Raw genomic sequence first — 25951 nt, forward strand, 5'->3', positions numbered from 1 at the left:
GTGATAGAGATAACGATTCTGTACCAAAAAAAGTAATAATTGATGTACCAATGGCGCCTAAAGAGAATGTTGTTCCAACCCAACTCATCCATGTTCTTTCGTTTGAGAATAATTTTGAGTCGTCACTTAATACCTTTCTCCATACTGGAATCTTTTTACCCTCTGCTGCTGCAATTGCTGATAAATTCTTTTTCTTTTTTTTACCACCTTCATTATCACTGTTATTGCCGCCAATACCACCACCTGCATTCTTGTCAAATGTGGTTTTTTTTTGTTTTTTATTATTACCAGAGTCGTCATTAGAACTACTGTAATTTTTACCTCCATTGGAACTTGCGCTATTGGCTCTTCTTTTGGTTAATGCTTGAATTTCATTATCATAGACGCTACCTTTCTTTGGTTTGATATTTTGCACAACCTTTTGTGGTGGAGGTGGTAGTAATAGTGAGTTACTACCGACTGATCCAACACTGTTATTATTTATTAAATTATTGCCTTGATTATTATTTTGATTATTCTTGTTAATGTTATTATCCAGCCAATTAAGATCATTTTCTGAAATTATTGAACCAAGATTATTTGTTGGTGGTGTATTAATATTATTATTATTATTATTACTATTGTTTTTATTACTTATATCTAAAGTTGTTCTCTCTGAATTAACAATTGTTGTTCAGTTTTTCTTGTTCTAACTGTTCAATTCGTAATTGTTGTTGTTCTACTAACTTTCTTAATCTTTTTTTCTCTTTCTTCTTTTTACCCTTTTTTTTTTTTTCACCACCACTATCATTTGAATCTTCAGAATCCTCATCTGATGATTTATTAGTATTTTTTATTTGTTCATGTTTCTTTGTAGTTGTAGTTGTTGTAGTATTTTTATTAATGTTATTATTATCTTTGTTTATTTTATTTATATCTTCATCTATAATATCTTTTTCCATTTTAATAAATATATAAATAATAAATAATAAATAAATATAAATATTAAATATATATATATAAATATGTGTGTTTCAAGATGATGGGAAATATTAAAAATAAAAAAAAAAAATTTTAAAAACACAAAAGTTTTTAAAAAAAAAAAAAAAGAAAAAAAAAAATTATTTATTAATATTTAATTTAAAATGTCTGAAAGTGTCAGAGTTGCAATTGCACATTCTATAAAAGAATTTATATTTCTGATATAATCCTTTTCCTTTAATCTAAATATATAAAATGTATCTATAAATAATATTATTGTATTAAATAAACCCTATTTAACTAAATATAAAAAAAAACAAACACATTAATTTGTTTGTATTTTTTTAAAAATATAATTAAAATTTAATTTTTTTTTATTTTTTTTCTATTTTTTTTTATTTTTTTTTTATTTTTTTTATTTTTTTAAAATTCATAAATTTTATTGTTTTTTTTTAAATTTTTCATATTGAATAATAAAAATTATTATTAAATTAACCAATCTATGAGATTTGGGAAAAAATATCATAAAATATGATTTCTTCTTCAATTACAATTATTATTTCGGTAATATTTGGTTATCTAATATCACATTTTAATTTATTAAACTTTATAATATCATCACTAATCGAAGTGACCGTAATTCACAATAAAGTAAGTGTAAAAAGATATTATATTTGAAATTCTCAATACATATTAACAACTTTTTATTTACTTTAGAAAATTATCATTGGGGCAATTTTAGGTCAATTTTTAATATACTTTTTTATATTCTTTTTACCATTATCAAGTGTAGCGAATCAGATTGTTAATGAAGAAACAGAATATAGAAACCAACAACCAAATAACAACAACAATACTAATACCAGCACCCCTGGAACCAATAGCAACAATAATAATAATAATAATATCAACAATAATCCAAATATGAATAATTTTATTCAAAATAATAATGTCAATAATAATAATAGCTTTTTAAATAGAATGAATTTAAATAACTTTAATTTAAACAATAATTGGTTACAACAAAACTATTTAATACCAAGTTCAACATTAAAACCAAATTATTTAAAATAGGATTTTAAATAATATCTTTGTAAATAAATAAACAAATAATAAATAAATAAATAAATAAATAAACAAAACAAAATATTTTTATATATATATAATATATAAAAATATAAAATAATTTTAATAATAGTCATTTTTATTTTTTTTTTTTTTTTCTTTTTTTTTTAAATAAATACAATTGTTTTAATAAATAAATAAATAAATAAATAATATTTGATAGGTTTTAGTGTTTCTAAAGTGATAGATTAAAGGAAAGAATAGTAAAAAATGAAATGCAAATAAAGGAGGAGGAATAATAAAAAAAAATGAAAATAAAATAAGGTTAATATTAATACTACTACTATTTATATTATATTATATATTATATGTTATTTTATTTTTAAACTATTAATAATAAATTTAAAACTAAAATTATTAATAATATTGATGATATCGAACCACCAATATTACTATTGGCAGCACCGTTTTCATCACCATCGAGTGAATTATAAAATCCTTTATCGAATTGATCTGTATTATCTATATCACCTACATTTTCTTTAGAATTTTTACCGATGGCAAATCCTACTCTGTTCTCTTCGTTGTCGAAAATTGTATAGTAACCACGCATAAATACATCACCAAGAATGGTCATATCTTCACCACGATCGATACCCCAACAATATCCATATACACCTGGTTGAGTTGATTGAGTCTTGATCATATAATTCTTTGGTGGAATTGCAATTCTAACACCACCAGAGAAACCAAAATGTAACCATGGGAAAGATTCGAAATCTTCTTCCCTTTCGAAGCATGCTCTTCCTGTGAAAATTGAAATTGGATCACATACCATGTCGATGTGACAGTAGTGTCTTCTAAAGAAGGCGATTAAATGGTCGTAGATTTTACCTGATAAAATGATGTCACTTGTACCACTATCTACAATAACTTGACCTAAACTACTGGCGAGGAAGCTTGTGTTGGAAATACGGAATGAAGTTGGTTTGATTGAATAGAATGGTCCGTTTTGTACAACTGGTGTATATTCAATTTCACCGACATAAAAGTTTGGATTAATTCTACCCAATGAAAGGTGACCTTGGCCTTGATAATCTAAATAAATACCGAAAACATTTTTCATTGAACTGTTTGCTCTAACCATTGATTCGAATATAGTTGGAACAAGATTTTTATTGTTTCCAGTTCTGCCTAAACCCATAATACCATCAGCTCTTGGATATTCGAATGTACCAACTTCTTCTACATTGGCACCAAAGAAACCAATACTTTTTACACCATTCATTGTAATTTCATCACTATATATTTTACCTCTAACTTTTGAACCGTCACCATATAAAATAACAAAGTCACATGATGATTTTGAGCTTTGGTGTAATCTGCATGATGGTGCAGCTGATCCTGATCCTAAACAATGGTCTGATGAACATGCTATTAAAAAAAAAAAAAAAAAAAAATTAATAAAACAATTTTATAATTTAAGAAAATATTTAATAAAATAAAACTTACGAATTAAAATGGATGAATTGGAGATTTCTGGATTATAAACTGGTCTTTCACCTCTACAATTATTACAGTTTTTTAATGGAATAGCAGTTAAAGTACTACCAGTATCGACTTGTAAAATGAACTTTTGACCACCAATATATACATTTGCATTGATTTGATAGAAATTACCTTGCATTTCCAAATCTACATTTTTTGACAATGGATTTCTTTGGTAGTGTCCTACAGATGGCTTAATGGTGGCATAACCATTTTTAATTTGTTCGAATTCTACATCGTATCTTTGTTGAATTGTCAATGGAAGGTCGATACCATATTGCAAATCTACATTATTATCATTTGCATGGGTTTTAATAACATTGAAAGATAGTAAAAATACTACCAAAATTAAATTTAAAAATTTCATTATTTTTTCTTTTTTTTTTTTTTCAAAAAAAAAAAATAACAATTATTTATATATTATTGAAATATATTTGTATATTTATTGAAGTAAAAAAAATATTATTTATTAATTCTTCTAGTATTTATTTAATTCTTTTAATTGATTTTTTTTTGAATTTTTTTTAGTTTTAAAATAAATAATTTTAATATTATTATTAATTTAAAATATAATATTAAATTATTACTATTACTATTATTAAATATAAATATATACTATTATTATATTATACAATTATTAAAACAATGTAAATTATTACTATTATTTTAAATTATAAAAATATTTATATATAACAATAATATTATTATAAAAAATAAAATATTAATTTATTTTCTATAATAATTATTACTGTTATAATTATTATTTGTCTAATTATTATTATATTATTTGATCTCTTATACCTTTATTATTACTATTTATTATTATTGTTATTATTATTATTATTATTATTATTATTATTTTTATTATTATTAAGTAATTATTCTTTTTTTTTTTTTTTTTTTCTTTTATTTTAAAATAAAAAATGATTTTTACTTTTTATAAAATAAAATTATAAAAAAAAAATTATTTTAGTTTTAAGAATCTATAAATCAAATTGACTTTGCAATGGAGTATTGCTAAATTAATTTAATTATATTCCAAAACCCATATTAGTAACATAGGAAATTTTGTATCAAGTTTTTATTTTATTTAAAAAAATATAGTTTCTTTTTATATAATTTCCCTATCTAAATCATATTTTATTTATGTGGGGTAAAACTTGAATCCAAACACTATGTTTTGATATATTTAATAAATGTATTTTTAAAAAAAAAAAAAAATGAAAAAAAATAAAAAAATGTTTATTTATATTTTTTTAATTTTAATTTATTGTCCCCATTTTATATTTCATTTAGAAAGAATAAAAAAAAAATAAACAACACCCCACCTACCATTCAATCCCCACTCACACACCCACTCACACACTACAACACTACCAATACACATACACACCACACCCACACCACTCGTTTATTAAATACATACACATTTTTATACTAAAATAAATTTGAATGAATTCCACCCCCCCGCTCACATTATTTAAATCATTGTTTTTCATACACTTTAATGAAATCAATATCAGGATATGAATGAAAATAAAAATTAATTATTGTTTTAAGTTTATTTTTTAAAAAATTATTTATATGTAAAATGTGTGTGGTTGTGGGTGTGTGAAAATATATATGGGTGTACATTGAATTTTAAATATCTTGTATCTTAATAATATCAACATGGGGTGTCTAATAAAAATTTAATTAAATTGAATAAAAAAAGTCATTGTCACGTAATATATATTATAGTTATTGTAATATTTATGTATGATGTAATATTAAATTAATTAATAATTAATATTATTTTTAAATGTTATAATAATTTTTTATATTTATGATTAATTCTAATCTCATTGTCTTTAAAAATTTTTAAGTTTTGATTTCTTGTGGTAATTTATTATTTTTAGATATTAAATTTAAATTATTTAAAAAAAATAAAAAAAATAAATAATTTGTAAAATATATATGATTTTTGATTAATTATTTTTGCAATGAAAAAGATATTAGATTTAGAGTTTTTCTTTATTTTAAAAAGATTTAATATTTTACAAATTATAAATATTATAAATTTTTATTTTTATGAGATTCGATATTAAAATAAAAAATAAAACAAAAATGGTAAAAAACAAAATATATTTGTGTGGGTGATGTGGGTAAAAATATGTATATTATGTGTGAATGCAAAATGTGTAAAAAAATGATTGTGTGTGAACATAAATTTAAAAAAAAGGAGGTGAAAAAAAAAAAAAAAAAAAAAATTTCTTTTGTTTTTTTTTATTTTTTTTATTTTTTTTTTCTGTGTAAATTAAAATTTAAAATGTCATTTAAAATGTTAAGCTCACCAATTTTTATTTCATTAGCATCATTACTTGGTGGTGTTTTTATTGCAAAATTTTTATTTAGACGTACTGGCATCAACGGAGGTGATTCAAAATTAATTGAAGAAGATGATGTTGATTATAGCAGTGTTGAATATGACGAAGAAATTGGTGATTGTAAACAAGTATTAATTATTAGAACAGATTTAGGTATGACTAAGGGTAAAATCATTGCACAATGTTGTCATGCAACTTTAGGTGCCCGTCAAAAAGCTTTAAGTACAAATAAAAAAGAATTATTACAATGGGAAGTTTTTGGTGCTGCTAAAATTACATTAAAAGCAAATAGTGAAGCCGAATTGTAATTATCATATTTAATAATATTATTTATTTTTTTATATTCACTAATTTTATTTTATCTTTAATTTTTAAAATAGATTTGAATTAAGAGATAAAGCTAAAAAAGAAGGTGTTGTAAATTATTTAGTTTTAGATGCTGGTCACACTCAAATTCCATCTGGATCAGCCACTGTTCTTGCTATTGGTCCAGCTCCAAAAGCCAAAGTTGATGCTGTTGCAAAACATTTAAAACTTTATTAAAAAATATAAAAATATTTAAAATTTGTACAAAAAATAAAAAAAATAAAAAAAATAAAAAAAAATAAAAAAATAAAAAAAATAATAAAAATAATAAATTATAATTTTTATTTGTTTAGTAATCAAAATAATAAATATTTTTATTTCTATAAATAACAATAAAATGAAGCTTTTTTAATGTAACGTGATATAAAAACGTGATTTTTTTTTTTTATTTTTTTTTTTCGAATTTTTTTTTAATTTTTTTAATTTTTTTTCGAAAATTTTTTTTTTCGGTTCTCATAAAAACAAATTTTTTTTTTTTTTTTCGTTAGTTTATACGCTCAAGTTAAAAGAACATAATGGTAAAGTATACCATATAAAAAAAAAAAAAAAAAAAAAAGAATAAAATATTAATTTACTTAATATTTTTTAAATATTATAGTCCTCAAAACAAACTAAAGCTCCAGCCGCTGCTGCCAAAGCTGCCCCAGTTGCCGCCAACAAATCAAAGAAAGTCGTCAAGAAAGGTGAAAAGAAACCAAAAACTAGAACCTTATTCAACGCCTTATACACCAAAGAAACCAAAAACTTTGGTACTGGTTTTGGTGTTCAACCAAAAAGAGATTTAACTCACTTTGTCCACTGGCCACGTTATGTTCGTGTCCAAAGACAACGTAGAGTCTTATTAAGAAGATTAAAGGTTCCACCAACCATCAATCAATTCACTCGTGTCTTTGACAAAAACACCGCCATCCACCTCTTCAAATTATTAGACAAATACAGACCAGAAGAAGCCTCAGTCAAAAAAGCTAGATTATTAAAAGTTGCTGAAGCTCGTGCTGCTGCTCCAAAAGGTGAAAAAGTTGCCAAAGCTGAAAAACCAGTCCAATACTTAAGACACGGTATTGATGCTGTTACCAAATTAGTTGAAAAGAAGAAAGCCAAATTAGTCGTCATTGCCCACGATGTTGACCCAGTTGAAGTAAGTATCCTTATTATTATGTATATAAATATTTAGAATTCGGTTTGGTTTAGAAAGTATGGTTTGTCCATTTCATCTAAGCTTACTAAATGATTTTTTAGTTCGGAACGGGTTCTCCTTACTATTTTTTATCATTTCAATAATATTGAAACATTTTAAATGTTTTTTTAATATTGATAGAAAAAAAATTAAATATTAAATAATTCAAATGTTAGAGTTTGTTAATTTAATACTCTTAGTAGTGCTGTGCAAATATTTTTATTAAAATTTTTTTTTTAAAAAAATTATTTTATAATTATATTTCTGTTAGATGTATAATCATTTATTTATAAATGGTTGCATTGTTGAAGGCACTTTAAAGATATAGTATTTCTACTTTTGTTTATTTTATATTTTATTGTAAAATATAAAATTCAGCAAGTAGTATAAATGTCTTGTTTTTCTTTAAAGGTCGGATTCACTTGTGCTCAAACTCATAGTGTCTAATCCAAATACCTATCTAAATGGTTTAATTAATTTTAAACCTTTTAAAACCAACCAATTCGATATTAATATTTTTTTTCTCCCATAGCTCGTCTTATACTTACCAGCCCTCTGCAGAAGAATGGATGTCCCATACTGTATTGTTAAATCAAAATCAAGATTAGGTGAATTAGTTCACATGAGAAACGCTGCTTGTGTTGCCTTAACCGGTGTTAACGCTACTGATGCCAACGAATTAGCTTTATTAGTCGAATCAGCCAAACAAATGTTCAACAATAACGCTGATGCCAGAAAGACCTGGGGTGGTAACACTTTATCTGGTCCAACCCGTGCCATCATTGCCAAACGTCAAAAAGCTGCCTCAAAAGAAGCTACTGCCAAATCAAAGATCCAATAAGGTGCTTGACTAAATTTCCATTATAAAAATATAATAAATTTTTTAATTGGGCGAAAAAAAAAACACATATCTTTTTCTTTTTATTGTTTATATGTATAAAAAAAATAATAAAAAAACCTTTGTAAATAGTATTAAAATTTAAATTAAAAAATATTTTATTTTTTTCGGTTTTATTTTTTTTTTAAATATTACAAAGGTTTTAATAAATATATCTTTATGAATGCCAAACTATTTATTTATTTAATTTAAACAGTATTTTATAATGTGACGGTTTTTATTATTATATTTTATAAAATTTTTTATTAAATATTTGATAAATTATTATAACATCTAATAATTGAATCTCTTGAGGTTGAAAAAGCTTGATTATTTACAATATTAAAAGATGTAACTACATCAGTATCGATACCAGATAAAGAGGTTATAATTTTGTTTTTATCCAAATCAATTAAAAATACTGAACCATCGCCACTTGTTGTCCAAATTGAGTTTGAAACTTTAGATTGTGAGGAGTTTGCTTTAATATGATGGATTGGTGAAGAGGTGAATTGTAAACGGCAGAATGGAGAGTTTAAGTTTCTTTTATCCCAAAAGAATAATGATCCATTGTGGTCACCACCAATAATATAATTCTTATGAACAAAACAGGCATTGAATGCTACAGATCTATTGTTTTCGTTTGGTACATTCATTTGGGCAATCATATTTTTCGATCTTAAATCTATGGCTTGTAAAAATCCTTCTTCAGCTGCTAAAATAACAGTTTTACCTTCGGTACCAGATTCTCTTTCATCAACGTTTTTGCTTGTAGATGTTGAGCTGGTTGTACTTTCCAATAGAGATGAGGCAACAAAACAATCATTGATGGGTCTTGATAGTTTTGTTAAATTATGTATAACTGATGAACTGGCTACATCCCAAAGTTTGCTTGTTCCATCTCTTGAACCAGATACTAAATTTCTACCACGGTCGACTAATGATGCAGAAGTTATTCCACCAATATGACCAATGAGTGTAGCTGCACATGTACCTTCAATTGCATCCCAAATCTTTAATCTTCCATCTGAGGCACCACTTAATATAACTTTTCCACTTGGGAAAAATAATGCTAAATCCACATCTCCAACATGTCCATCTAATTTTCTTCTTATTTGACCATCAATGGTTTCGAAAACCTCTAATGTGCCATCAGTGCTACCAAAGACACCCAATTCACCTAAATTACTGACTCCCATTGTTGTAATTCTTTTTTTACCTCCTAATACCTTTAAAGTTTTTTCTGGTGAATAAATGTCACATTCGAAATTATCTATTTCTACTTTAATATTATTTTTATCATTCTTTTTAAAAGATAAATATTAATAAAAAATTATAAAAATAAATTATTGTTTGAATCATATTATACTTACTGAGTTTGGTGTTAGCTTAAAACCTTGGTCAGATTCAAAACTAAAACTGTTATCACTTTTTTTTGAACTGTGAACAGATCCATGTGTGGTACTTCTTATATCTAAAATTAAATATATGTTAGTATTATTATAATTAGTTTTTTATTTTATTTTATTTTTTTTACCTTTTTGGTATGATACCCAAAAATTATCAGAATCTTGTTTATAGGCCAATTGCCAATCATATTGAATTCTAATGTATTTTAAAAAGTGGTATGGAATTTCGGTTGTTGTACTTGACATTTATTTATTAAATTTATTTAACTTTAAATTTAAAATATAAAAAAAATAATAAAAATAATAAAAACAAAAAAATTTTAATTTCAAAAAATTTAAATAAATTAAAAAAAAAATTGAAATAAATAAAATTAAAAAAAAAAAATGAAAAAAAATAAATTTGTGTGTGTTGGGTGTTGCAATAATTTAAATGTTTTACAAATCAAGTAGATTTTATTATAATTATATAATTTATGACACCTTTATATAAAAAATTCACAAATTATATTTAATTTTTTTATTATTAAAAAAAAAAATATTATTTGAAAATATAAAATCAAAAAAATTTAAAAAACTCCTTATGATAAAAAAATTTAATTTTTTTTCTTTTCTTTTTTTTTTCTTTGAGCACTACCAACAAAACCACCATACAATAAATAATATTAATATTACAATAAATTTGAAATAAATAATGAATAATATTAATTCACCAACAATTTCAAACAATTGTTCTGTAAATAATAATGATGTAGATAATATTAATAATAATAATAATAATAACAATAATAAAAATAACAATTTATCAAGTAGTGGTGGTAAATTTAAAAGATGGAACGGTACAACATCTTTAAGTAGTAGTGTAGATATAAAGAGAGAGTTGGAGTTAAGATCATTGGAGCTAATGAAAAAGGATGAAGAGATTAGAATTCTTAGGGAACAGGTATTACATTTAAACCAACAATATTCACAAGAGGTATTAATTTGTTGTAATTATTCATCAACTCTCTCAAATCTTAAAAAAGAAGTATGTCAAATGAAAGATAGTTTTATTTCAAAAGAAGAACAAGTAAATATTAAATCTTAAAGTATTTCATACATTAAATGGTATATATTAACACACCTTAATTATTTATAGTATAAGAAACAAATTCAAGAGCTTCAAATGAAATTATATTGCCAATATCAACCAGTTGGACATCTTAGAATTTAGAATTTTAATATGATTTTAATCAATTTTGTATATATGTAAATAATCATCATGTGTTATAGATCCAAAAAAATTTTACTTTTTTTTTAAAACAATTCAAAATTATAATAACAAATAATAAAATAGTGTATAGTAAAATAAAGTTAATAGTATAGAAAGAATAAGCGAAACAAATAAAAACCGATAACAAATAAAATCAATAAATTATTACCCCTTAAAAAAAAAAGTTATCTTCAATTGTTTTTGGTTTTATTTTTATTTTATTTATACAATTTTATTTATTAATTTTTATATTTATTTTCAATTTAATAATTGGTCTGTATTTTCCCAAATAAGACATGTTTCATGGGTTTCTATATTACTATAATAAACTTCTATTTGATGTTTTAAAACTTTTGCACCTAATTTTGTATAAACTGCAAGGGCATTGGCATTACCATCAACTACCCATAATAATAAGCTATTTAAGTTTAGATGATCTTTGAAATGTTTAGCAGAAACTTTAATAAGGTTTTTACCAATACCTTTACCTTTATAACCATTTTGGACATGTAGTGAATATAATAGTCCCGAATATTCTAATTCGTCATCTCTTTTACAAATTGATAATCCACAAATAACTTCTTTATCGTTGGTTTTATCAATTGCTACATATGCAAATGAATCTTTCTCTTCTTTTAAAAACTTTATCCATTTCTTTTCTGCCATATCATAATTTAAAGTTTCTAAAAATCCATCTGGTATAATATTTTTATAGGTACGTAACCAAGAGTCGATATATAGTATTGATAATTCTGAAATATCCTGTTCTTTAAATAATCTGTATTCTATTGTCATATTGCTTTTAGGTTCGAGTTTTTGAGAAAAAAAAAAAAAAAAAGTAAAAACAATTTAAAAAAAAATAAAAAACGAAAAAATAACTTATTTTTTTTATTTTTTTTTTTTTATAAAAAGGGAATTATCTATTTATTTATTTGTTAATAGTTTAGTTTGATTTTAATAATAGTTGGTTTATATCATTCCAAACAAGGCATACTTCAGGAGTAATCACATTCTTATAATAGTTCATTTTTTGATGTTTTAATATTTCAGCACCCAATTTGGTATATACATTGTATGCATTATCATTACCAACAACTACACGTAATGAAATACTGGTTAAACCTAATTGATCCCTAAAATGCTTTGCAGATTTCATAATAAGATTCTTTCCAATTCCTTTGCCTTTATATTCACTTTTTATATGAATTGAATACAGGAATCCCCTGCTTTGTTCTTCGTCATCTGGTTTACATGCTGCAAATCCACATATTACTTCATTGCCACCTGTTTTATCAATGGCTACATATATAAAAGAGTTTTTTTCGTTATTATAAAAATGAATCCATTTTTCTTTTGATTTATCGTATGTAAATGATTCTAATAGCTCTTCGGGGAGCAAACCAATATAGGTTTTACACCAGCTATTTTTATATAAAATACTAAGTTCTTCGAATTCCTTTTCAAAATTAATTAATCTATATTCCATTTTTAAATAAAATAAAACAATTTTTATATTGTTTAGATTTATTAATAAATTATTTAGATTCCTAAAAAATAAAAAAAATTTTAAAAAAAATAAAATTTAATCAAATTTTTTAAAAAAAATAAAAAAAATATATATTTTATTGATTTATTTACTTTATTTTAGTTTAGTTATTATAGGTTATTGTTAGTTATTTAAAATTAAATTTAAATCAGTCCAATGTAAACCAATTTCATCTAATCCAATACCTGCAAAATATTCAGTTTGATATTTTAAAATGGTAGCTCCTAATTTTGTATAAAGACTGACAGCAGGAGTGTTTATTGGTACTGCCCATAAATATAGACATTTACAATTGAGTGTTGATTGGTTATCTATAAAATGTTGAGCAACAGTTTTCATTAGCTTTTTACCAATTCCCTTTCCTTTATGTGAATGTAAAATATGTAGTGTATATAATTCGAATGTATTTTCTTCTGGGTCTCTTCTAACAGCAGCCATGCCACAAACTACACCATTACCAACACAAAGATAAATAAATGAATCTTTCCCTTTTACAAATTCAGTCCACTTTTCTTCACTTTCTTCATAGGTCATTTTATCTAAATGCTCTTTTGGTACGAACCAATAGGAGACCCTCCAAGAGTCTACATAGAGCTTTGACATTTCTTTTAGATCTTTTTCTATTTGAAATAATCTATATTCCAAAACACTATTACTATTGTTTACATTTTCGCAACTAATCATTTTTATTTATTTATTTATTTTATTATAATAAAAAAAATAAGATGACATTTTATGATTTTTTTGGGCTTTTGCAAAAAAAAAAAATTAAAAAAAAAAAAAAAAAAAAAAAAAAAAAACAATTCAAATATCCAACGGTTCTCAAAGAAAATTACAAGAACACTATATGAATTTGTTTTTTTCTCATTCATTGGGTTTTAAGAAAATTAAAAAAATTTATTTATTTATTTAATTAATTATTGTTTGATTTTATACTATACAACCTTTTTTTTTTTTTTTTTAAACATTTTTAAATTTAAAATATTTAAAAATTAAAACTATCTTTTAAAAAATTAAAAAGGGTTCTTGTTTGTTGAATCTTTATAGTTGAATTTTCATTTCTTGAAATAAAAGAACTTGTTATTTTTTTTGAATCTAAAATTTCAGTAATTATTTTACCAGAGAATTCCAAGTTCATAATTTTATCAATTAGTTGTTTAATTTCGTCTGCATCTTTACAATGGGTTTGGTTATTGATTTTACTTAAATTTTCTTTAAATTGAGATACTTCTTTTCTGTGGGATTCTAAATAAGATTCTAAATTTTTGATTGGGTTGGATGTTAATGTTGATGATGGCGATGGTAGGCTAGTTGAAAGTAGGGCTAGTTTTTCATTTTCAATTAATATTTGAACGTATCCTTCAATTTCATCGTTGATTTCGATAAAACTATTTTCAAAAAGGAAGCATGAGAAATCCAATGAAGCTTTTTCTAATATTTCCAATTCTTGTTGATAGGTTTCTTTTCTTTTTTCCAATTGTCCAATGATTTGATGTGCTGCATTCAAAAGCTCTTCTTTAGTTTCGATTTGGGAGCTAATAAGTTCGTCTCTAACATTAATCTCCTCCCTTTCTTCCACAGTGTCAATGTTTAGATGTGAGGTAAAATGGCATGTGTGATTATTTTTTGAACAGGTTTTACAGATACCTAATATATTGAAATTGTTTGAAAAATATAGTTCATTTAATTTGTTACTGTCAGTACAGAAAGCTAATTTCTTTGTTTGGCCATCTTTTGTTGTAACTTCTTTTTCCAATTGAATACATGATCGGTTTCTACAAATTATTTTTCTTCCTTCAAGTGGATAGGACTTAAGGTTTACAAATGGCATATACAAGATTGATCTTAACTGTTCTAACTCCATACCTAAACCATCTTGAATTTCCTTTTTCTTTTCATTTAGTTTTTTAATATTTTGATTAGAGTTTTGAATGCATTGGGACATTGAGTAGCTAATTTCTTTGATTAGTTTCTTGCTCATATTTATTGAGATTGTGTTTTGGGTATCATGTGGTTTGGTTGAAATGATATCCTTTAATAGCTTTGATAGAGACATAATAGATTGATTCCAACTTAGGAGGTAAGTGCTTTCCTCAATCTGGCTAAATACACCACCTTCATGTTTTACAGCTACATAGTTAAAGCATTCATTGTCAAAGAAATACATTCTATCTTTTAAATTTATTTCTATACCCTTCTTTTCTTTGATTTTATTGACTACAAGCTCTAAGAGTTGTTCAGTTTCACCAGCTCTAAACAAAGTGTTTCTTGAGGATGTAAAGATGAAAAATAAATTGTTTCTAGCAGATTGATGCAAATGGCAGAGTAGTTCTTGAAGACAAAATTTGAACGAAGCATTCATTCTATTTTCATTTGGTTTCATAACCACTGCGATGGCATTTAAATGAGAGAGCGATGAAATTTCTGATAGAACCATTTCAAAGTTCTTTTTATCGGTTTCAATGCCATCGGTATCACCAATACCAGGTGTATCTATTAAACAAATAGTTTTACCATAAACCTGAATTTTATACTTTTGAGTTACCCTTGTAATGGATTTTCTTTGTTGATGCTTCTCTTTTTCACAATTGTCTACAGAACCCAATTGAACGTTAAATGGTTTATTGTTGGTGTCCCTCATCGATACAATGGTGGGTATAGTAGCTAGTGTTTGGTTATCACTCTTTTCAATCATTTCTTTTAAACTGTCATATTTTAAATAGTTGATTAATGAATTTATAAATAGTGTTTTGCCAGTTCCTGTATTGCCAAGTAATAAAATATTAATTTCTTTATTTTTATTATTTTCGCCATCACTATCATCATCATTATAATTTTCATAGTTATTGTTTTTATTTATTATATCTTGAATAAATTTTGGGATTGGTGGTGATGAAGATGATGGTGAAGTTGTTGTTGATGATGATGATGATGATGATGAGTTTTCATTTTGAATTTCAACAAATGTTGATTCTCTTAAACTTGTATTTACACTATTATAGTCATTAATTTCTAAAAAATAAAAAATAAAAATATTAATATTAATAAATAAATTGAAACATGGTTTATAAAACAAAGAGATAATTACTTTTTAAAATTAAATTAATTTTATCTTTATGTATATTTGTTTTTTTTGACAGTTCATCAATGGTTAGATTAAATAAAATTTCACCATTAATGTTACTATTTACTATATTTATTAGTTCCTCTTCCTTTGAAATAGCGGCGATATTTTCTTTAACCCAATCATAAATTTCCCTTGGTGATGAGGTGTTATTAAGAATCATTTTTCATTTATTACTATTACAACTTTATTGGTCTATTACTATTAAAATTAATATTGTTATTATTATTATTTATTGAACCAATTTTAATTTTATAAGATAAAGGGGATTGTTTGGATAAAATTTTTATTTAAAAAAAACAAAAAAAAAATTTATTATTTTAAAAAATTTTTTAAAAAAAAAAAATTTTAAATTAAAATTAAAATTTATAAAAAAAAATTTCCTATTTTTTCAAAATTCTTTTTTTTTTTCATTTTTTAAAATAGATCATTTGACAGATTTTGGTAAACAAATGGATGTTAAAAAAAATAAAACCAGTGTTAAACAAGATATTTTTTATAGTGTATTTTTTATTAATTATAATAATAAAAAAAAGGAGATAATAAAAGATTAAAATAAGTTTTAAAAAAAAAATAAAGTAAAAAAGATTAATTAATAATAATAACAATAATATAAAGATAAAAATTAATAGTAAAAAAAAATATAAATGTATAAAAAAGGGGTAAAATTTTTTAGAAATTAATATTTTTCTATAATTCAATTAATCAAATTTTTAAATAAAATGAACAATACTAACATTAGTTGCCAAAATCCCGCTACTATTGATCATTTTATCCATTTAATGGCAAAAAAAGGTGGTGGTTTTGACATGAAAAATATTGAAGGTCTAAAAACAAAAAAAGTCGAATATGGATATTTAGAGCTGGAAATATTAACTACAGAGCAACATACTAATTATAGCCGTTTTTATATTCATGGGGCCTTTCAGTGCTTTTTATTTGACATCACATCTGTCCTTAGCTTTAAGACAACCGACCCACTTGAAGATTATAGCTATGCCATTACTATAAACATCAATACCACTTTAATAACACCGTTACCCATGGGTAAAAGGATTAGAGTTGTTGCAAAAATTGAAAAGAAAACATCATCTATGGCTTTTTCAAATTGTTCAATCATGGACGAAGAGGGTAATGTTTATTCAACTGCAAGTGTTATTTTGAGAATAGCTAAACCAAGTTTATAATATTTTAATAAAAATATTTACCAAATTAATCATATGATTTATTTTTTTTATCTTTTAATTTAAATTTTAATTTATTTAATTTTATTTTTTTTAATGTGTTTTTTTTTTAATTTTAATTTTTATTATTTTTATTTTTATATTTATATTTACCCCAATACATACATACATAATATTATAAAGCTTAAATAACAAATGAATAATAATATAGATAATAGTAGTAAAAATAATAATACATTACACACAATTGAATCAATAAAAAGATATCTAAAAAAAAATATTGAAAATAAAAGTTATGGTTTCAATATATTTAAAAATGCTCAAATGAAAAAGTTCGAAAATGGGTATGTGGAGGTTGAATTAATAATTAAAAAAGAATTTACAAATGAAAAACAATTTGCACATGGAGGATTTCTAGCGTTCCTATTAGATTCGTTTGCATCAGTATGCTATATCAGTACTTTGGAGTTATCTAATCTCAATTTTGGGGTTACAGTAAATATGAACGTTAGTTATATATCTACAGCTAAAATCAATGAAAAGATTACAGTTATATCTACAATAGAAAAAAATACAAATTTTTTAGTATTTGCAAATTCAAAAATAATTAAAGAAGACGGTTCATTAGTAGCAATGGCCAATGTTATTTTCAAAGTTCCTAAATCAAACTATTAAATCCTAAAATAAATATTTTTTTAAAAAACCATCCAAAAATAATTATTTTTTTTGTTATGATAAAATTTTTTTTTTTTTTAATTTTTTTTATTTTTTAATATTTTTTTTTAAAGATTTTTTAATTTCTCCATTAAAACCAAAATAATAATAAAACTAATAATAATAATAATAGTTATTAATGCATAAGAATGGATAGAATTTTATCATTTAATGATAAACTAATCAGTCTATTTAATAGTTTGGATGGTAGAGATAAAGTATTTAAATTTGTTCAATACTTTTCAAAAATAATATATTATTGTGTCGAAAAAAAATATATATATAAAATAATCAATATAATATTCAAAAAAATAATAATAACCAATAAAAATAAACTTTTTTCACCAAACATAAATAATAAAATTAATAGAAATCAATCTATTAATAAAGAATACTTTAAAGAAAAGATAGTAGTAGAGAAGCTCAAATCACTAGAGACATCTTTGTACGACGCCAGATCAGTCTTTCGTTTGTTTGGGTTTTTTAGAGAATTTAAAAATGTAGTGGAATACTTTAAATCAATAAACTTTAAAGAAATATATAACTATAGTAACAATAAAAGCAAAATTATAAATCTAGTTAAATCGCTAAACTCATTTACAAACATCAAAAAATCATTTTTAACAATTTTAGAGTTACTCGATTTATTCTTCAGTTTTGTATCCGAAATAAACGATATAGGATTTTGGGCTATTAGAATTAAACTGTTTCAAATTAAATATTCCTTTTTTTATAAATTTAGCGATTTCATTTGGATTTACAGTTTAGCGGTATTTATATTTAGACTTGTATATGGTTTGGTTTTAACTCAAATATCAATTTTAAAACACGTCAAAGATAATAATAATAATAATAATAATAATAATAAAGAATTAGAAATATTGAAAATAAATAGAAAAAATGAAATTAGATCACTAATAAGTGCTATTGGTGAACTAGGTTTATGTATTTGTAGTATTTACGAAATTGACAACGATTTAATCATTGGTTTATCAGGTTCAGTTAGCGCCTTTATTTCATTACAAGAAATTTGGAAAGAAATATGCATTGAAAAAGAAAATGAAGAAAATGAAGAAAATATTAAATCATCACCAGATACCTCAATTTCAAGTAATAGCAATCAAAGTAACAATACTTCCTCCCCAATATTAGGTTATACTCATGCTCATGTTTGCCCACCTCAAATCCATATCCACAGTAATAACTAACCATTATATCAATTCATAATAATAATATAAATCAAATAAATAAACCAAGGAATAAGCAATTTTTTATTTTTTAAATCCACATAATTTCGATATAATATAAGTGTTAAAAAAGGGTATCAATAAAAAAAAGAAAAAATTGATCATTTTATAAAATTCTTAAAATCTTAAAAAGGGGGTGAAAGAGTTTAATAAAAGGTTTAAATTAAAACTTAATTTAGATATTTTTTGATTTATTTTTTTTGTTATTTTTTTTTCATTTTTTTTTTTTTTTTTTTTTTTTTGAAAATTTTTATTTTTTATTTTGAAATATTTTTTTATTTTTTATTTTTTATATTTATTGTTATTTAATATATTAAAGTTTTTTAAATAATAACATCAACCCCAATAAACAATAGCTGAAACGATATAATAATTAATATAAATAATAAAAACAACAATAATAATAATAATAATAATAATAACAAATAAAAAATAAATAATCAAATAGTATAATGAATCCATTTGAATTGATTCCTATTGTTAATAATGTACCATCTAAAATCGAATCGATCGAAATTTGGGCAAATAATATATATTTGGGTACAAACGATGGCCAAGTATTTTTATATATTATAGAAAGAGTCGAAAACAATAAAAAAATTACCTTCAAAAGTAGAATGGAAAAAAGAAAAAGTTTAAATCATGGTAAAAAACCAGTTGAAAAGCTATTATTAATGTCTGATATTGGTAAATTATTAACACTGTGTGGTAAGTTTAAAATAAATATAATCATAATCATAAAAAAACAATAATAATAGTAATATTAATAAATTTTTATTAAATAAATATTTTAGATGGTAATGTTGATGTTCTAAGTATGTACAATCTAGAGTCAACAAATCAGCAACTATTACCAACAAGTAAAGGTGTTATAGCGATTTGTTCAAAGAAAAAGAGCCCAGAATATAAAATTTGTGTTGTAACAAAAAAGAAATTAACATTTTATGAATTTGTTGGTGTATTTGAAATGTATAAAGAAATAGTTTTACCAGATGTAGCTATGACTGTAGAATGGTGCAAGAATAGCATTTGTATTGGTTCAAAGAAAGAATATGCAATTTTAGATGTAGATAAAGAAAATTATAGATCATTATTAACATTCGATAAAAATCAAACGGGCCAAAGTATAAAGTTAATTGTAGATCAAGAAAGACTTTTGTTAACTCACGCAAATTTTTCGTTTATGGTAGATTTAGAAGGTGAAATTAAGGAAGGTTCAATTCCTTGGGACTCTCATCCAATTTCAATGGCCTATATAGAACCATACTTAATATCTTTAACACAAAATAAAAACATTTTAATTCACGATATGAAGGACCAACATTCAATTCAAGAGCTAAATACCATTTCACAATCCAATAATGGTAAAGCCAGTGGTCAGATTCAATTCAATCAAGTTTTTGAGGGTAGAGGTGATGGTAAAGATTTTATTGTTCTCTATAGTAGCAATCCAAATGCAGTTTATTGTTTACATTTAGGAAATATAGATGATATTGTAAATACTTTAGTCACAAAAGGAGAAAATGAAGAGGCAATTCGTTTATTTGAAATTTTCTTCAAGAGAGAAAGATCAGAATTTGAAGATACATACGATCCAAAAAAAGAAGAACTACTTCATAAGCAACGTCTAAGTAAAGTCTATGAAAAAGTGGCATTATCCGAATTCTTTAAATTCAAGTTTCAAAGCTCTTTCAAATATTTATCATTAGCAACAATGGTGGATCATCGTTCAATTATTTCATTTTTCCCAACTTATATGCCTTATCAAACCAACTATAGATCACTATATGACCCAAATGATATTTTCAAACTTATCAACGAACAAAATAGTCTATCTCAATCAGAAAAAGAATCTTTAATAACTGAAGCCAAAGAAAATTTAACAATTTATTTAGAAAATCATTTAAATAAGCTAATAAAAGACCCAGCAGGAAAAATTTCAGACGAAAATAAAGACATCACCACAATTTTATTAAAACTATATGCCCAAACAAACAATATTTCAAAATTCATGGTACTATTAACAAGATCAAGATTAACAATTATAAATACCAATCAACAAATAGAACAGCAACAACAGCAACAATATCAACATCAAAGATCTCAAAGTAGAGATTACAATTTAAATCAACAACAGCAACCACAGCAACAACCAATTAATATCAATAATCAATTTTTTGTTCAAGATATTGAAGAATGGTTAAATGGAAATAAACTTTTCAAACATTTAGGCATTATTTTTCAATATACTGAAAAATATAGAAAGGCATTATTATTATGGAATAAACTATCAATTAAAGAATTAGGTGATCCTTTCAACTCAGACGGTATAGAGGATTCAGTTTCATTATTAGAATCTAAAAACAACGATATTTTACCAGAGCCATCAAAAGAATTAATTTGGGAATTTGCTCCATTCCTCTTAAAAAAATCACCAGAAACTGCAATGCGTATATTCCTAAAGAAAAGAAAAGATAGTTTGGCTGCAGACGATGTAATTGAATTTCTTTTACCATTTGGTGAAAAACTATATCAGCAATATTTAGAATATTTAATCTTTCAAGAAGACAATAAGCAAGATTATTTACATACTCGTTTAGCCACCTCATACATCGACCAAGTTTTCAATAATAGTCCAGATTTATCAACCGCTCAAGGTAGAGTAGATACTCCAGAACCAAATGAAGATAGATTGAAACTAATAGATCTTTTGGAGTATTCAAATTGTTATAATGCCTCTACCCTTTTAAACCGTATCCGTAATAGTTTGCTCTATGAAGAATTGGTTATCCTATATCTCAGAATTGGTCAATATGAAATGATGTTTAATATTATAATTTGGAAATTAAATGACTTTAAAAAAGCTGAATATATATGTGTTTCATTCGACCCACAATTTAGTTTATCAAATGTTGCTTCCCCACCCGGCGTTTCACCATCAACCAGTAATAGTAATTCACCAGCTCTCCAATCAGCCCAAAGTACATATAGACAATCAGTTAGACTATCAACAAATCTAAGTGGTGGTCAATCATCATCCCCAAACTCATATAGCATGTTTCAACAACAAGGTACCTCTCCATCAAATATAAATCCAGAATTTCAAAAAAATTTACCAAAAGCATCACTATACGATCCAAAGAGACAAGAACTATTTTTATGTTTACTAAAAACCTACCTTAGCTTCAAAGAACAAGCAGTTAAGATAAATAACCAATTAGTAAACTCTATGATTAAAGATTCTCAAAAAAATGGTACCATGTTACCAAAATTTATAATAGAGTTTTTAAACAACTACTACAACGAAATGGATCCAATTAAAGTTATACAATTATTACCAAACTCAATTCCAATCCATGCAGTCGATAATTATTTAGCCAAAAGCTTTAACTTTTCAATTAGCCAACAAAGAGAATCTAAAATTGTTTGCAATCTCCAAAAATGTTTAAATATTCAAACTAGAGCTGAGTTCTTAAAAATTTCCTCTGCTAGTGTTTTAATTGGTACCGATAAAAGATGTAATGTTTGCTCCAAACCTATAGGTGATCGTGTCTTTGTATATTTCCCAAATGGCACAATTGTTCATCCAAAATGCTATCAATTTTCATATATTTGCCCTGTTTCACGTACCGATTTTAAACTTAATCCAATAGAATACCCCTATTCAATATAATTAACTATTTTTTCCTTTTTATAAAATATATAAATACAAATAAAACAAATATTTATAAATTTTGTAAACAAATAAACTTAAATTTTTAAGTTTTTATTAAATATTTATTTTTTTAAAAAGTTTTATTTTATTTGGGCTATTTACATAAATATTAAATATATATTGGCTATATATCTAAATTTTTTTTTTTTTGTTTTTTAAATTCTAAAAAAAAAAAAATTCTTTTTTTTTTTTAAATGTATATATAAATATTATATTATTATTATTGTTGTTGATTTTTTACTAAATACTATTGTTATATTATTTTAATTTATAACCAATCTTGTATGAATTTCTGGAGGATTAATTTGATCAACACTTGCGCTTCTTTTAAATGGTTTCACTCTATATTCCGATGCTTTAGAATAATCTTCCAGTCTTCTAACACCTGATTTATCCAAAGGTTTAAGAGGAAATTGGTTTGAATCTAATTTTGAAAAGTTTCTAAGTTCAAAGTAGTACTTAGCATATACACTTGCAGTAAGACTAACATTATATTGGAGCATAGCTAAAAACTGTCTTTCTAAATTGTTTAAATCGGCGGCTGTAAGATTATCAAATACTGGAAGGAAGTCAACATTCCAAACTGATTGATCTTCCCAAACTTTAGAGGCTAAAATTAATGCTGACAATGTAATTCTTCTCCAACTAAGTGCACTTAAAGTAATTCCTGTAAAAGTAATAATTCTTTCAATATAAGCTAAACACATAATTGCGCATTCTGGGTCTAATTTTTCGGCCTTAAATATATCCCTAATAAATCTATAAATGGTATCTACTGTAGGATTTGTTCTTAAATCTGCTTTATTTTTCTAAAATAAAAATTTGACATGTTAATATAAAGCCAAATTATATATTTTAAAAGTTATAACTTACTGTAATTGGATATTTTTCTTCGCTAAAAATTTCAACAGTTTTTTGGGGTAATTGTGCGCCTCTCTCGATATGATATAATAAAGCATTTGCCATACTGTTAAAAAAAAAAAATTAATTAATGAACAATATTTCTTTTAATAATAAAAAAATTTCCACTTACCATCTTAAAATTTCATCATTATCAGGTGTTGATAATGTACTTTTTATATATAATGAAGAAGTTGAATTATGTTTTACTCTTTGGAAACCTTCCATTCTCATATGTTGTGGTATTGATGTTATTGGGGTTTTAAATTGTGGCTCGAAACTACCTACTTTTTCAGTTGAAAGTTGTCTGCTGTGTGTATGTGGATAGGATTTTGGATATTGAGATTGATGTTCACCATTGCTTATATTATTATTTATTATGTTTGTTGGGGGAGATTGAACTAATTCATATGGGTCTTTTTGATGCACAGATGCCGAAATTAAATCTTCCCTGTCTTCGTCTACAACTTTATGATGATAACCTGTTGATGACTTTAATGAATTTCTTTTATTTTCTGGGTATACTGGCTTCATCTCATTACCAGAATGTCTTTTATGATGGTGGTGGAAAAGGTGATGATGATGATGACTATCGCTTTCGTCTATTATTTTGTTTGGATCTTCGGATGGAGTTGAATGTGAATCATATCCATTTGTTCTTTTCGATGATGAACAACAATTTCCCATATTACTATTAATATTATTAGTATTGGATTTTTTAAATATATTTTTTATTTTTTTGATTATTATTTTGTTTTATATATGTAAATTAATAAAATTTATAAATAAATTTTATTATGTTTTTAAAAAAAAAAAAAATTATTATTAAAAATAAAACACAATAAAAAAATTAATTTTTATTATTATAAAGAAAAATGTATAGGTTATATCGTTATAAAAAAAAACAAAAAAAAAAGTGAAATTTTGTTTGTTATTATTAAAAATTATTTTTTATTTATTTACATAAAAAAAAAAAGTTTTTTAACTTTTTGATTATTATTGATAAAATTAGTAATAAAAAATTATTTTTATTTATATAAAATACGCACAATGAATAATATGTATTACTGTGTAAGCTGAATAAATATAAAAAATGGGGCAAAAAATTTTAAATTTTAAATATTCACTTAAAACTAAATGACAGTTTTTTATAAAAATTAATTTAAATTTAAAATATTTTTAAAAAAAAATAATAATAAAATAATAGAAATGAAGCCAAACAAACTATTTAAAATAAAACGAAAAATCATATAAATGTTATAAATATTGGTGTTGTAATAAAAATTATTATAATATTTTATCGGTTGATAAAAAAAATTATTTTTTTTAAATTTTTTAAATTATTTTTAAATTTTTTTTTTAAATTTTAATTATTTGAAAATTGTTGTTATGTATTTATTTATTTTAAAAGAAAAACTATTTGTGATATGTAAATGGATACGTTATTATATTTTTATTATTATTTTATTATTATTTTTATTATTATTGCTTTACTATTTTATTATTTATTATAACAAACTATTGCTACTGTTTTTTTTTTATTTTTATTCTAGTTCCAAAAAAAACAAAAAACAATGTTTTAACAATAATAATTGATATAATAAAAAAACTTTAACTTTTTTTAAAAAAAAAAAAAAAAACTAACTAGTAAAAACCAAAAGGTCGATTTTTTAATTTGTATTTTCTAAAAATGGTAAAATCTTGGGCTAGATTGAACTAGTAAAAAAAAGGCTTTAATAAATAAAATAAAAAAAATAAATAAATTAAAAATAAAATAATTTAAATGAAATCTACCTTTTTTTTTTTAATTTTTTTAATTTATTTCCTAAAAAGTATTTTATACAGTTTTTTTTTATTTATTTTTTATTATTTTTTATTATTTTTTATCGATAAAAATACAAATTAATTTTACAAAAATAATATGAAAAAAAATAAAGAAATAAAAAAATAAAAAGATAAAAAAAATAATATGAAAAAAAGAAAAAAAAAAAAAAAAAAAAAAATTAAATAATAAAACCCAAAAATAACTGTTATTTTAATTAATTAAATTTTAAAATAATATAAATGAGACATACTGAGATTTTGAAATTATTGAACTTATTATTTTTATAATTTTTGAAATGATTGAATAACTAAAAAAAAATCGATTTTAGTTATTATAATAAATACCAAATGAAATAAAAGTGATAAATAAATATTATTTAATAAAATTGGGAAATAAATTTAATTGAAAGTAAAAAAACAAATGTGATAAGAGAAAAAAAAAAAATAAAAAAAAAAAATAAAAAAAATAAAACCATACAAAAAACACTATTATAATGATACTATTATTAAATACAATCACACACTACCCCCTAAGCACAATACAATCATAATTATTAACAATGCTATAATAACAACAATATTGATATATAACTATTTCTTGAAAACAATATTTATAGAAAAAAATAGTATTTGAATACACCTAATACTATATATATTTTATGGATATCCAAGTGTGTATC

At 23.4% G+C, this 25951-nt stretch overlaps 16 protein-coding genes across 16 annotated transcripts; 8 read left to right on the plus strand and 8 right to left on the minus strand.

Moving 5' to 3' along the window:
• Positions 1-48: 48 nt before the first annotated feature.
• Positions 49-941, minus strand: DICPUDRAFT_83976 (uncharacterized protein; the record flags this gene model as incomplete). Its single annotated transcript, XM_003293383.1, has 2 exons — positions 49-617; positions 694-941. Coding segments are annotated over 2 exons (817 nt in total), but the record flags the coding sequence as incomplete, so codon positions are not given.
• A 550-nt stretch (positions 942-1491) lies between these two features.
• Positions 1492-2034, plus strand: DICPUDRAFT_83977 (uncharacterized protein; the record flags this gene model as incomplete). The annotated part of the gene is made up of 2 exons (XM_003293375.1): positions 1492-1611; positions 1678-2034. The coding sequence occupies 2 exons, from the start codon at positions 1492-1494 to the stop codon at positions 2032-2034; spliced, it is 477 nt and encodes a 158-aa protein (XP_003293423.1).
• A 373-nt stretch (positions 2035-2407) lies between these two features.
• Positions 2408-3940, minus strand: DICPUDRAFT_158270 (uncharacterized protein; the record flags this gene model as incomplete). The annotated part of the gene is made up of 2 exons (XM_003293384.1): positions 2408-3459; positions 3538-3940. The coding sequence occupies 2 exons, from the start codon at positions 3938-3940 to the stop codon at positions 2408-2410; spliced, it is 1455 nt and encodes a 484-aa protein (XP_003293432.1).
• Positions 3941-6010: 2070 nt separating this feature from the next.
• On the plus strand, positions 6011-6482 carry DICPUDRAFT_11061 (uncharacterized protein; the record flags this gene model as incomplete). The annotated part of the gene is made up of 2 exons (XM_003293376.2): positions 6011-6243; positions 6320-6482. Coding segments are annotated over 2 exons (396 nt in total), but the record flags the coding sequence as incomplete, so codon positions are not given.
• Positions 6483-6820: 338 nt separating this feature from the next.
• DICPUDRAFT_158272 (60S ribosomal protein L7a) lies at positions 6821-8323 on the plus strand (the record flags this gene model as incomplete). The annotated part of the gene is made up of 3 exons (XM_003293377.1): positions 6821-6823; positions 6904-7443; positions 8015-8323. 3 exons carry the CDS (start codon positions 6821-6823, stop codon positions 8321-8323), a joined length of 852 nt encoding a protein of 283 aa, XP_003293425.1.
• Positions 8324-8506: 183 nt separating this feature from the next.
• Positions 8507-10026, minus strand: DICPUDRAFT_50965 (uncharacterized protein). The gene is made up of 3 exons (XM_003293385.1): positions 9897-10026; positions 9733-9833; positions 8507-9663 (listed from the first exon to the last, which is right to left on the minus strand). The coding sequence occupies exons 1-3, from the start codon at positions 10012-10014 to the stop codon at positions 8626-8628; spliced, it is 1257 nt and encodes a 418-aa protein (XP_003293433.1). The 5' UTR covers positions 10015-10026; the 3' UTR covers positions 8507-8625.
• Positions 10027-10459: 433 nt separating this feature from the next.
• On the plus strand, positions 10460-10978 carry DICPUDRAFT_83982 (uncharacterized protein; the record flags this gene model as incomplete). Its single annotated transcript, XM_003293378.1, has 2 exons — positions 10460-10834; positions 10904-10978. 2 exons carry the CDS (start codon positions 10460-10462, stop codon positions 10976-10978), a joined length of 450 nt encoding a protein of 149 aa, XP_003293426.1.
• A 297-nt stretch (positions 10979-11275) lies between these two features.
• Positions 11276-11812, minus strand: DICPUDRAFT_83983 (uncharacterized protein; the record flags this gene model as incomplete). The annotated part of the gene is made up of 1 exon (XM_003293386.1): positions 11276-11812. One exon carries the CDS (start codon positions 11810-11812, stop codon positions 11276-11278), a length of 537 nt encoding a protein of 178 aa, XP_003293434.1.
• A 148-nt stretch (positions 11813-11960) lies between these two features.
• On the minus strand, positions 11961-12503 carry DICPUDRAFT_158276 (uncharacterized protein; the record flags this gene model as incomplete). Its single annotated transcript, XM_003293387.1, has 1 exon — positions 11961-12503. One exon carries the CDS (start codon positions 12501-12503, stop codon positions 11961-11963), a length of 543 nt encoding a protein of 180 aa, XP_003293435.1.
• Positions 12504-12686: 183 nt separating this feature from the next.
• Positions 12687-13247, minus strand: DICPUDRAFT_83985 (uncharacterized protein; the record flags this gene model as incomplete). Its single annotated transcript, XM_003293388.1, has 1 exon — positions 12687-13247. The coding sequence occupies one exon, from the start codon at positions 13245-13247 to the stop codon at positions 12687-12689; it is 561 nt and encodes a 186-aa protein (XP_003293436.1).
• Positions 13248-13548: 301 nt separating this feature from the next.
• Positions 13549-15850, minus strand: DICPUDRAFT_158278 (uncharacterized protein; the record flags this gene model as incomplete). Its single annotated transcript, XM_003293389.1, has 2 exons — positions 13549-15575; positions 15652-15850. 2 exons carry the CDS (start codon positions 15848-15850, stop codon positions 13549-13551), a joined length of 2226 nt encoding a protein of 741 aa, XP_003293437.1.
• Positions 15851-16409: 559 nt separating this feature from the next.
• Positions 16410-16874, plus strand: DICPUDRAFT_158279 (uncharacterized protein; the record flags this gene model as incomplete). Its single annotated transcript, XM_003293379.1, has 1 exon — positions 16410-16874. One exon carries the CDS (start codon positions 16410-16412, stop codon positions 16872-16874), a length of 465 nt encoding a protein of 154 aa, XP_003293427.1.
• Positions 16875-17066: 192 nt separating this feature from the next.
• On the plus strand, positions 17067-17546 carry DICPUDRAFT_158280 (uncharacterized protein; the record flags this gene model as incomplete). The annotated part of the gene is made up of 1 exon (XM_003293380.1): positions 17067-17546. One exon carries the CDS (start codon positions 17067-17069, stop codon positions 17544-17546), a length of 480 nt encoding a protein of 159 aa, XP_003293428.1.
• A 188-nt stretch (positions 17547-17734) lies between these two features.
• Positions 17735-18793, plus strand: DICPUDRAFT_42013 (uncharacterized protein; the record flags this gene model as incomplete). Its single annotated transcript, XM_003293381.1, has 1 exon — positions 17735-18793. One exon carries the CDS (start codon positions 17735-17737, stop codon positions 18791-18793), a length of 1059 nt encoding a protein of 352 aa, XP_003293429.1.
• Positions 18794-19284: 491 nt separating this feature from the next.
• Positions 19285-22574, plus strand: DICPUDRAFT_99651 (uncharacterized protein; the record flags this gene model as incomplete). The annotated part of the gene is made up of 2 exons (XM_003293382.1): positions 19285-19540; positions 19627-22574. 2 exons carry the CDS (start codon positions 19285-19287, stop codon positions 22503-22505), a joined length of 3135 nt encoding a protein of 1044 aa, XP_003293430.1. The 3' UTR covers positions 22506-22574.
• Positions 22575-22810: 236 nt separating this feature from the next.
• DICPUDRAFT_158283 (uncharacterized protein) lies at positions 22811-24134 on the minus strand (the record flags this gene model as incomplete). Its single annotated transcript, XM_003293390.1, has 3 exons — positions 22811-23356; positions 23421-23514; positions 23581-24134. The coding sequence occupies 3 exons, from the start codon at positions 24132-24134 to the stop codon at positions 22811-22813; spliced, it is 1194 nt and encodes a 397-aa protein (XP_003293438.1).
• Between the last annotated feature and the right edge of the window lie 1817 nt (positions 24135-25951).

The sequence above is a fragment of the Dictyostelium purpureum genome, assembly GCF_000190715.1.
Source record: "Dictyostelium purpureum unplaced genomic scaffold DICPUscaffold_425, whole genome shotgun sequence".
NCBI lineage: Eukaryota > Evosea > Eumycetozoa > Dictyosteliales > Dictyosteliaceae > Dictyostelium > Dictyostelium purpureum.

Bases quoted from the DNA above. Each gene is read 5' to 3' on its own strand.
- DICPUDRAFT_50965 (XM_003293385.1), bottom strand. From the start codon at position 10,014: ATGTCAAGTACAACAACCGAAATTCCATACCACTTTTTAAAATACATT. The intron at 9,834-9,896 runs GTAAAAAAAATA...ATTTAATTTTAG, and splicing joins TTGGGTATCATACCAAAAAG to ATATAAGAAGTACCACACAT. The intron at 9,664-9,732 runs GTAAGTATAATA...TCTTTTAAAAAG, and splicing joins TTAAGCTAACACCAAACTCA to AATGATAAAAATAATATTAA.